Here is a 12,415-nt window from a genome sequence, read left to right as displayed (position 1 = left end):
TATCACAGGAACACAAGTTGGAGTTAACATGTAATTATCAGTATAATACGCCATATCAACAGAATAAAGGACAAAAACCACACGACCACCTCAGCAGATGCTGAAAAACTGTTTGACAAAATCCAATGTCCTTTCGTGACAGAAACATTCAACAAACTGGAATAAATGAGGACTTCCTCAACCTAACAAAGAGAATCTACAAAAATCCCACAGCTACCATCATACTTACTAGTGAAAGACTGAATGCTTTTCCTCTAAAATCAACAAGACAAGGGACAAGATGTTTGTTCTCCTCACTTCTGTTTAACATTGTTCTGGAGTTGCTGGCCAGGGCAATTAGGCAAGAAAATTAAACAAAAGGCATCCAGATTGGGAAAGAAGTAAAACTACGTCTATTTGCAGATTACATAATCTTGTTTATAGAAAATTCTAAGGAATCCACTAAAAAGATAATAAAACTGAAAGAAGTTCAGCAAGGCTGCAAAGCACAAGATCAATATACAATACACTAGAGTGAACAATACAAAAATGAAATTAAGAAAACAATTCCATTTACTACAGCATCAAAAAGAATAAAATACTCAGGAATAAGTTTAACAAAAGAAGTGCAAAACTTATATTCTGAAAACTACAAAACTGAGTTCAAAGAAATTAAAGAACGAAATGGAAATAAATGTTCACAGATCAGAAACTCAATATTGTTAAGATGAAAATACTCCCCAAATTGAAATATAGATCCAACAAAATCTCTATTAAATTTCCCACTGTTCTCCTCCCCCAAAACTGACAAGCTGATTCTAAAAGCTACATACAAATTCAAGAGACCCGGAATAGTCAAAACAATCTTGAAAATAAAGAACAAAGTCAGAGGACTCACAATTCCCAATTTAAAACTTAATATACAAAGCACAGTAATCAAGACTGTGTAGTACTAGCATAATCATAAACACAGAGATCAATGAGATAGAATTGATAGTCCAGAAATAAACCCTCACATTTATGGTCAACTGATTTTTCAATAAAGGTGCAAAAGCTTCAGTGGAAAAAGAATGGTCTTTTGAACACACAGTGTTGGAACAGATTTCCATATTAAAAAAAATATATCAACCCACACCTCACCCTTTATACAAAAATTAACTCAAAATGGATCACAGACCTAAATGATTTTTACCTAATGACTAAAGTTACAAAGCTTCTTGAAGAAAACAGGAGAAAATCTTTGTGACCTTGGGCTAGACCAAGATTTCTTAGATAAAATCATAAAAGTATCATTCATAAAAAAAAATTGATAAACTGAATTACATAAAAATCTAAAACTCCTGTTTTTTGAAAGAAACTGTTAAAAGAAAAAACACAACACAGACTATGTGAAAATATCTGCAAATCACATATCTGACAAGTCTTTTAACCAGAATATATAAAGAATTCTCAAAACTACAAAGAAAATAACCCAAATTAAAAAAAAGTAGACAAAAGATTTGAACATACAATCACCAAAGAATATGGATAGTAAACAAGCACAAGGAAAAATGCTCAATATCATCTGTCATAAGGGAAAATGCAAGTCAAAACTACGAGATTTCACTACACATCTATTAAAATTTCACAAATTAAAATGACTGACCATAGTGAGAGCTGATAAGGACAAGGAGCCACTGGTACTCACCACACACTGTTGGTGGGAATATAAAACAGTACAACTGCTTTGGAAACAGTTTGGCAGTATTTTTCAAAGTTATACACACATCTACTGTATGACCTAGCCATTCCTACTCCTACATATTTACCCAAGAGAAATGAAAGTATATGACCATACTAAGACTTGTTCACGAATGTTCATAGCAGCTTTATTTGTAATAGCTAGAAACTAGAAACAATCAAAATGTCCACCAACACACAAATGGATAAATTGTGGTATATCCATATAATGGAAAACAATAAAAGGGAATGAACTATTGATACAAGCAACAATAAGGACTAATCTCAAAATAATCATGCTGAGTAAAAAAAGTCTGACCAAAGATAGTATACTGTCTGATTCCATTTAGATAAAATCCCAGAAAATGCAAATTATAGAGATGAAAAGAAGAGCAACTGTTGCCTTGGGATGGGCAGGTGGGACAGGGAGAGGCAAGAAAAGGGACTACCAAAGGGGATGAGTAAACTTTCGGAGTTGACGGAAATGCTCACGGAAATGTTCCTTATCTTGATGGTGGTGATGGTTTCACGGGAGTACATGCATGCCAAAATTAAACTACATTTCACACATGTATAGTTAATTTAAAAAATAAATATTTAAACTACTACAGCATATATCTATGGCAAATTAATGTTTATAAGTTAAGTCATGTGTAACTAATATCATTAGAATCCAATTTTAGGTTTTTATGGTTTGCTTAAATGGCAAGCACTAGTTAGGTGGTGGTCATTATTTCCTTTACCTGAGGTATTATGGTTATTTCAATCAACCACAAGCCTTTAATCCATAGGCTAAACATTCAAGAATCTCAAGAATTCAGATGTGGTCAAATTCTATAAAGTTTATAAATCAGCATCACAATTCAACATAACAAATAGCATAAACTACCATCAAAATAATATCGGCAGAGTTTCTACACACTAAACAGGTAAACTGGGCAGGTAATAACCTCTTAGCTTTTCTCTTTTGTGAAGATATGCTAACACTGACTGCCTACTTCATAGAATTTGCTGAAAGAATCACGGTAGTATGTGTGTCAGAATATGTTAAACTATCAAGTGTTGAAAAATAACTATTACCCTGGCTTGAAAACAAATCAAAAGCACGAAGTTTGGCTGATGAACATATAAAATATGAACATAAGCAAAAAACAAAAAATGTATAACCCTTTCAGCAGCAACAAAAGCTGGTATTCCCTAATTTGAGCATTATTCTACTGCTGAACCCTCTCTGTAGAGCTAGGAAACCTTCTCCCTAAGAGCTCTTTCGCAAGTATGTTAAGAAACTATTTCACACAGAAGCTCCCCATGGAATCTCAGAAATCACCTAATTCTATCTATTAAACATGTTGATATGTAAAGTCCAAAGAGCTGAAGTGCCCTCACCCTCCATGAGGCCAGAGTTTTCAATTCTGATCATAATAATAGGCATGAAAGATGATTTCTGATCAGAGCTGTCTCCAAATTAGACCTACAGCAAGTAACCAAAGTTAACAATCAAGCTCCCCAAGTCAATTTCATCACATTTATACTTTAAATACATCTCCAACCAACCTCATCAATTTAATTATATAAAACTCAAGGATATGAAACAAAAAGTAAAAATACAAGTATTATAAGTCTTTTCTTTTTATTCCATCATGGTCAAATTCCTGAGTTACATTTGGGCAGTTTATAGAAAGATAAAAACAAGCTATGACTGGAGGTATATGAAGAAAATGTCTATTAGTGAATTTATAACATATTCAAATTTGTACACCATTGTTCCTTCCATGCATAATAGCTTAACACCTTCAGAATGTGTTCTTGATTAACCAATGTATTCTTACAATACTTCTCTCATCATTTTAATGTGTAACTACACTATTAGAGAAATAATATATATAATATTTTACAAAAATTTGTTACTGATATTTTTCTCTCCATTTAAGACTCTAATTTTTCTATTAATTCCACTCTAAATCTAAGAACAAAAAAAGTTTAAATAATGCACTTACGTCATTACTTCCTTTAGTGATCCAATAGCTTTTTCTAGAGTGCTTTTGTCAGGATTTTCTTCAGCTGTATGCTTCTTGAGATCTGTCATGATAAAATGTTTGCTCCACAATTAAAAGAAGTTCAGTGGTTTTCCATCTAAGACTTAAAAATGCTATCCATTATGATAGAAATAGGTTGATTAATTTTTAAAGGTATATCTAACCCTTACTTTAAAAAATGTTTTATGCAATGTTGCTTTAAGAGCTTCCTTCTTACACCTTTAAGGTTTCTACATTTTTTTATTGACCAAATTTTCAGAATATGTAACACATCTTCTTACACTGCTATCTCAATTCCCTTCTAGTAAAGCTTGGGGACTCCTAGATTCCTCAAACTCTCTCCACAGTGCTGAATGAAAACACACAATCTTCAATTAGCTGAGAGATCATTATACGTGTTATATTTCATATTGGGGCCCATGGCTCCATCACAGAGAGCATTTGGTATCCTTAATGGCAGGTCTGTTTAGTTTACAGGTTCATGAGATGCTTACTCTTTTACTCTTCTTAACCAAGTTGTTTATGCTATGTTCCACCTAATGGTTCCCTAGCAGCATGCCCACCTAATCTTTTAAGTGGGGTGACAGGAAAAAGGCTTAGAAATCACATTCATTTTAGTCATGACAACATTTGAGGGATTTCAACAAGTACTTAATGAAACAATAATGAAGATAAGTAAATAAGCAAAAAATATACTGCTCTATAAAGTTTACCATTTGCTTGCTCATATAATCTCCTTACAATCTATAAAATGGGATAGCTTTTAAAGACTGAGAAATCATTTTATAAGGTAATAATTGTAAATTCTATTAGATAACCTTAAAGAGAACAAAAATTATCAAATTTTTTAGTTACCACTACAATTCATATGTTAACCAAAAGATTTTAAAGAAAAAATAGATTAAATAGTCAAAAAGTTAGCCTTCTCATCTGCTATACATACTACTGTAGTTAAGATTTGGGGATCAAAAAGCTTTATTACACACTTATTCCTGTTTGGCAGTTTTTTTATTATTTCTTAAATTTAAGTATGAAAACTAAACTAGAATTTTATAAAAATATTCACTACTTTAGTCAACTAAATGTAAAAGCATATACATGCCTTTCTTTTACTGCAGGCAAAATTTATTCATAAAAATTTACTTTCTGCTGTAAAATTTCCTTCCATTGATACCTGCAGTTTAAATTCTAGAATAAATGGCTGTATGTTTCAAGAGTGCTCTGTACAATCTAAGGGGAAAAAAAGTAAGCAGAAGAATAAGTATATAGAACTTTACTAAGATTCAGAAAAGGACCAAACAATTTGAAACATGTCATCTCTCATCTTGTGATTTTGTGGATGAATTGTGTATTTACGTGGATGTAAATTGATTTTGAATTAGTGACACACCACAAAATGTAAGAAGACTTAGCGGAAGAAAAAGCATAACACGAGTCAATATAATTGATATCAGAACAATTAAAGCATTTTAGGCCAGACTGAATTTTTATAGCATCAGTGATTATTAAGATTATCCATAAAGATATATTCTATGTAAAAGATATAAACTTTAATGGTGAAATCTAAGAAAACTATGAAAGTGAGAAGAATTTCAATTTTTTAGAACAAAACAATTCCATAAAAACATCCAAAATAGTCTGAAAACAGATCAGACAAGTACCATTTAAAAGTAATGCAACACTGGGTAACCTCTGTACTGGTCTGATGAGAAGTTCGACAAGGCTCTGCCGTCCACATTCTGGTTTAGCTTGGTTTATCTGAAAGAAATTAATTTATTCAACAATAAAAAAAGGTCTTCTGCAAAGATTCACACCCTACATTTATTAGACTACACTTCATCTTTAGTGCCCTAGGATAAGAACTAAGGGGGGTGGTAGGGTGGGAGTTGTTCTCTGGCATATTACTGGGGTTGAATAATCTTCCAGGCCCTGAAGTGACCTCCTGGCCAGCCCAAAGGTTAACATTTTAACGGAAAGTGAGTTCCTGTACATACTCGCAAATATTCCACCTTAAGTTTCTCTTAAGTCTACAGCATTCAGAAGAAAAAAACAGTTTTAAAATACTAACTATGCTGATACCAGTGGATAAACAAAGTAAGGCACTGGTAAGAGAAAAAATCATTAAAAGGAAAACAAAATGTCACTGGAAAAGTTTTAGGTGTTTAAGAACTAAAACATGTATAACTTTTTTAAAAAAAAATAAATAACCACATTAAGTTTTGCATGCTCTGCTTCGGTAGCCCAGGGTCAGTTCCTGGGGATGGACCTACACCACTTGTGGCAGCCATGCTGTGGCAGTGACCCACATATAAAATAGAGGAAAACTGGCACAGATGTTAGCTCAGGGAGAATCTTCCTCAAGCAAAAAGAGGAAGATTGGCAGATGTTAGCTCAGGGTGAATCTTCTTCAGCAAAAACAAACAAACAAAAGAAACCCACATAGAACATTCTCATTCACTCAGCTGCCTTTTGGACCCTGCTACCTAGTATGTGAAATCTTCTGAAGCTAAATATCACTGCCACTCTCAGGTACAGCTAAAGTTAATAAATAACATTAAGGAGTTGTTATATGGATACATTTTGACCAAAAGTATAATTTTAATAAACTCCTTCAGAAATTATTCTTAGGTTTTAGGGGCTGGCCTGGTGGCGCAGCAGTTAAGTGTGCATGTTCCACTTCGGTGGCCTGGGATTCGCCAGTTCAGATCCCGGGTGCGAATCTGGCACTGCTTGGCAAGCCATGCTGTGGTGGGCATCCCACATATAAAGTGGAGGAAGATGGGCATGGAAGTTAGCTCAGGGCCAGTCTTCCTCAGCAAAAAGAGGAGGCTTGGCAGCAGATGTTAGCTCAGGGCTAATCTTCCTCAAAAAAAAAAAAGAAGAAGAAAAGGAATTATTCTCAGGTTTTAATCTGAAAGAAAAGTGAATTACCTTCAGAAAAGCATGAAATCTTGGTTTCTGTTTTTCACATTTAATAATTGTTTCCTTGCTCATTTCAAAGAAGTTTACAAAGGGAGGATAGGTTTTTACCAAATCTTTTGACTAGGAAAACAAAAGAAAAAAAAAAGCCAAAACAGTAATTTGTAATGCATGTCACCCTTAGACAATAAAACTTAAACTCAATCAATCAATACTCACAATCTGACATACTGAAAAGAAAAGTTTAAAGTAAGTTTCTTCTCAAGTTAAATACAGAAATTTATTTTATAAACTTCTCACTAATGAGTGAGTTGTGAAACAAAATGCATCAATTGGTACAGACAGCATAAAACCTGAAAAGCAAATAAAGACCCAGAAAGAAACAAAAGTATACTGCGGCTTACTGTATTGATATAAACATGACAAAGTTTAAAATTTTCTGTAAGTTCAGAATACAGTAATTAGAGTTGATTTATGCAGAACCCAAAAACATACTACTATTTATTGAAGGATCCAAACCACCATTAAAAGATCAATTATATTACTCAAAAGTACAAACAAAAAAAGGAAAAATATCTTGGGTAATAGTGGAGAATAATAGGTATCAAAAAGATACGTGACAATAATCTGCATATTTGCAATTTTCAACAAACCAGAAAACACCTAAGAGACTATATGGTAAGAACGGAATTTAGGAGGAAGCCTCAGAGAACAAAAGTGCCAGAACCCAAGGCACTGGAATTTATACATAGTATTCAAAGAGACTGAAAGAAATTTATAAATTCTATTCACAGCACTTCATTTAAAATGAATTTACAGAGGTGGTGTCAAGATGGCAGCGTCAGCTGACTCTGAACTCACCTCCTCCCATGGACACAATGAATTTACAACTACTCTTGGAACAATCACCCGTGAGAGAGAACTGAAAACTGGATAAAAAGAATCCCCACAATAAGGGATAGTGCTGACTGAGGTGAAGAGGCAGAAATTCCTTGCTGGAGAGAAAAAAGCCACCTTTGAGCCACAACATTTCACAGGCAGCCCAGAGCAATCCTAAGATACAAAGTCCTCCCTGGAGGAGTGGGGGACTTGAGCAAGAAACACTACCACAATCAGCAGCTTTTGGACTCAGCACAACCAAGACAAGTGTCATAATACCTGGCTTTGCTGGCTATTAACTACAATGAGGAATATTCCCAGAAAAGCTATTGGACACAAGGAAAAAAACAGCAGGCTCTTAAAGGGCCCAAGCACAAATTCAACTCTTTCAGAAAGCAACCTAAAATCACCAGAAAGAAAGGTGCACAGTCCTTTGGTGAAAAGAGACTCACCTGATAGGCTCTGCATGCATCTCACTGAGAGGTGAGACCTCTCCAGGGACTGAGACATTGGCGGCAGCCATTACTGTGACCTAGTGCAGGCATGCTGACACAGATGCTGGAAGACGTCAGTGGAGTTCTTCCTCTGGCCTGTTAGCCCAGGGTCTGCTCCACCCACTAGAGCACCAATTTAATCCAGCTCAGCCAGGGAAGGCAACCCACACTCTACCCAAAAGCCACCTCTTGGGCAACTTGTGGACCCACATGGGCAGGGTGCCTGGAACCTCTGTAACCAGGCAAGTGGGTCCACTTCAGGGGGCAGGGTTTGAATGAGGGAAGGACCTGCAGTGGTGGAGTGAGCAGAGCCTCTGCAGTGGGGTGACTGGGTACACTTCAGTGGGTCAAGGCACTCAAACAGGGCAGGATTGTGTTGATGGGGTGTGTGGCCCCGGGGCAGTGGGGCTTGTCAGCTGCAGCAGACTTGTGCTTCTCAAAAGCCACATAGGGGAGATGCCTCACATTCCAAAGCCTGAAACAACTGGGTGCTCCCATACCTGGGGGCGGCCCAACTAGGCTGCAATCCTGAGAGAGCTGACAACAGTTTTGCAGGCTGGATGTCCACAGCAATTATAAGCCTCTGTGCCTAGCAACCAGCCACACTGGGGGCCTACTCAGTAAAAAGAAAAACTGCAACAGCTATTACACTTTGTAGCCAACTGTTCTGGGACTTCCCATACTCAATAAAGTGACTGAAGGGACCATAATAGCCACATGCAGCTGAGCATTACAACGAGCTGGCCAAGGGGGCAGCCTAGCCTCCCTGGGCAACTGCAACAAGAGCAACCCTGTCATAACAGAAGGACACACGAAGGCCACACAGGGCACACTCCTGGAACATTTGGAACTCGTGACGAGAGGGAAGCACACTGCTGGGCCTCATAAAGCATCTCTTACATTAGGCCACTTCTCCAAGATTGGAAGATGTAACTGACCTATCTAATATACAGATATAAGCACAGACAAAGAGGCAAGATGAGGAGGCAAAGGAATACGCGCCAAGTAAGGGAACAGGAAAAACCTCAGGAAAAGAACTAAACAAAAAAGAAATAAACAACCTACCTGACAAAGAGTTAAAACAAATACTCATAAGGATGCTCACTGATATTGGGAGAAGAACGGATGAACTCAGTGAGAACTTCAACAAAGAATTAGAAAATATAAAAAAGAACCCATCACAAATGAATACGATACCAGAAATGTAAAATTCACTAGAGGGACTCAATAGCAGAATAGATGATACAGAAGAACCGATCAGTGAGCTGGACAACAGACTAGAGGAATACACCCAAGCTGAACGGATAAAAGAAAAAAGAATTAAAAAGAATGAGAACAGTCTAAGGGACCTCTGGGACAAAATTAAGCACACTAACATTCATATTATAGGTCTTCCAGAAAGAGAAGAGAGAGACAAAGGGGCAGAGATCTGCTTAAAGAAATCATAGCTAAAAACTTTCCTAACCTAAGGAAGGACACAGACATCCAGGTACAGGAAGCAAAGACAGCACCAAATAAGATAAACCCAAAGAGGCCCACACCAAGATATATCATAATTAAAATGTCCAAAATTAAAGATAAAGAATCCTAAAAGATGCAAGAGAAAGGCAACAAATTACATACAAGGGAAAGCCCATAAGGCTATCAGCTGACTTCTCAGCAGAAACCTTACAGGTGAAGGGAGTAACACAATATATTTAAAGAGCTGAAAGGAAAAAACCTTCAGCCAAGAATACTCTACTCAGCAAGATTATCATTCAGAATGGAAGGAGAGAGAAAGAGTTTACCAGACAAGCAAAAACTAAAGGAGTTTATCACCAAGAAACCAGCCTTACAAGATATGCTAAAGAGACTTATTTAAGAGGAAAAGAGAAGACCACAAACAGGAATATGAAAATTATCACACACACACAAAAAAAGCAATAAAATCACTGGTAAAGGCAAATACACAATAAAGACAGCAAATCAATCACCTAAGAAGGTCAAAAGACAAAAGTACTAAAATTATCTATTTCCATGATAAGAGGGTAATGGATACACATGCACAAAAAAAGAGGTCAGATATATCATCAAAACATAAAATGAGGGAGAAGGGAAGTAAAAGAGCAGAGCTTTCAGGAAGAGGTCAACTAAAGAGACCATCAACTTAACATAGATTACTATACATGTAGGTTATTATATACGAATCTCACGATAATCACAAACCAGAAAGCAATAATACACAAAACAACAAGAGAAAGGAACCAAACATACTACTAAAGAAAGCCATCAAACCACAAGGGAAGAGAAAGAGAAGAAAGGAATAGAGAAGAACTACTAAAACACACAGGAAAAAAGTTAACAAAATGGCAATACGTATATTCTTATCAATAGCTGCTTTAAACGTAAATGCACTAAATGCTCCAATCAAAAGGCAGAAGGTGGCCAATTGGATAAAAAAATAAGATCCATAAATATGCTGCATTAACCCACACACTAGAGACCTAAAGATATAAACTGAAAGCAAATGGATAGAAAAAGATACTCTATGCAAATGGTAATGATCAGAAAGCTGGGGTACTAATACTTATATCACACAAGATAGATTTTAAAAACTGTAACAAGAGACAAAGAAGGGTACTAAATAGTGATAAAGGCAACAATCCAATAAGAGGATAACACTTGAAAATACCTATGCACCCAACATAGGAACACCTAAATATATAAAGCAATTATTAACAAACATAAAAGGAGAAAGAGACAGAAACACAATAATAGTAGGGGACTATAACACTCCACTTATACCAATGGACAGAGCATCCAAACAGAACATCAATAAGGAAACACTGGCCTTAAATGACACATTGGACCAGATGGACTTAGTAGATATCATATAGAACATTCCATCCAAAAACTGCAGAATACACATTCCTTTCAAATGCACATGGAACATTCTCCAGGACTGATCACATATTAGGTCGTAAAACAAGTCTCAATAAATTTAAGAAGACTGAAACAATATCAAGCGTCTTTTCTGAGGACAATGGTATCAAACAGAAATCAACTACAGGAAGAAAAGCCACAAATATGTGGAGATTAAACAAAATACTACTGAATAGCCATTGGGTCAAAGGAGAAATCAAAACATACCCTGAGACAAGTGAAAATGAAAATACAACATGCCAAAACTTATGGGATACAGTAAAAGTGGTTCTAAGAGAGAAGGTTACAGCAATACAGACCTACCTCAATCAACAAGAAAAATCTCAACTAAACAATCTAACAGTACACCTAAAGGAACTGGAAAAAGAAGAACAAACAGCCCAAAATCAGCAGAAGGAAGGAAATAATAAAAATCAGAGCAAAAATACATGAAATAGAGGACTAAAAAAAACAATAGAAAAAAAGAAAATCAATGAAACCAAGAGCTGGTTCTTTGAAAAGATAAACAAAATTGACAAACCTTTATCTAGACTCACTGAGAAAAAAAGAAAAGGCTCAACTAAATACAATCAGAAATAAAACAGGAGAAATTACAATGGACACCTCCGAAATACAAAAGATAAGATACATTAGGAAAAGCTATATACCACAAATTGGATAATCTAGAAGGAATGGATAAATTCTTAAAATCAAACAAACTTCCAAAACTGAATCAAGAAGACAATTTGCACAGACCAATCATGAGTAAGGAGATCAAAAAGGTAATCAAAAACCTCCCAGAAAATAAAAGTCCCAGTCCAGACGGCTTCCCTGGTGAATTCTGCAAAACATTCAAAGACGACTTTATAACTATCCTTCTCGAACTCTTCCAAAAAATTGAAGAGGAAGGGAAGTTTCCTAACTCATTCTATGAAGCCAACATCACCCTGATACCAAAAGCAGACAAAGACAACACAAAAAAAGAAAATTACAGGTCAATATCACTCATGAACATCAACGTAAAAGTCCTCAACAAAATACTAGCAAATCGAATACAAAAATACATTAAAAAGATCATACACCATGATGAAGTGGGATTTATTCAAGGGATGCAGGGATGGTTCACCATCCGCAAATCTACCAACATGATACACCACATTAACAAAATAAAGAATAAAAATCACATGATCATCTCAACAGATGCAGAGAAAGCATTTGACAAGATACAGCATCCATTTATGATAAAAACTGAATATAATGGGTATAGAAGGAAAGTACCTCAACATAATAAAGGCCATATATGACAAACCCACAGTTAACATCATTCTGAATGGAGAAAAACTGAAAGCTATCCCTCTGAGAACACGAACCAGACAAGGATATCAACTTGCAACACTCTCATTTAACATAGTATTGGAAATCATAGCCAGAGCAATCAGGCAAGAAAAATAAAAGGGATACAGATTGGAAAGGAAGAAGTGAAACTTT

At 35.7% G+C, this 12,415-nt stretch overlaps 1 protein-coding gene across 50 annotated transcripts in view; it reads right to left on the bottom strand.

The window, feature by feature from the left end:
* Positions 1–12,415, bottom strand: part of ECT2 (epithelial cell transforming 2) — a 108,164-nt gene that overhangs the window by 25,288 nt on the left and 70,461 nt on the right. For all 50 annotated transcript variants that reach the window (XR_011529331.1, XR_011529340.1, XR_011529333.1 and 47 more), the window contains 3 exons: positions 6,666–6,776; positions 5,396–5,492; positions 3,696–3,777 (listed from right to left, as the gene is read on the bottom strand). Coding sequence is in view for 26 of the 50 variants with exons in the window: in XM_070583154.1 (XP_070439255.1) it covers positions 3,696–3,777; positions 5,396–5,492; positions 6,666–6,776 (290 nt within the window). In the remaining 24 variants the exon portion in view is untranslated. The remainder of the gene's footprint in view (positions 1–3,695; positions 3,778–5,395; positions 5,493–6,665; positions 6,777–12,415) is intronic.

This window comes from Equus przewalskii, chromosome 18 (genome assembly GCF_037783145.1).
Source record: "Equus przewalskii isolate Varuska chromosome 18, EquPr2, whole genome shotgun sequence".
Lineage (NCBI taxonomy): Eukaryota > Metazoa > Chordata > Mammalia > Perissodactyla > Equidae > Equus > Equus przewalskii.
This window is presented reverse-complemented; position numbering and strand designations above follow the sequence as displayed.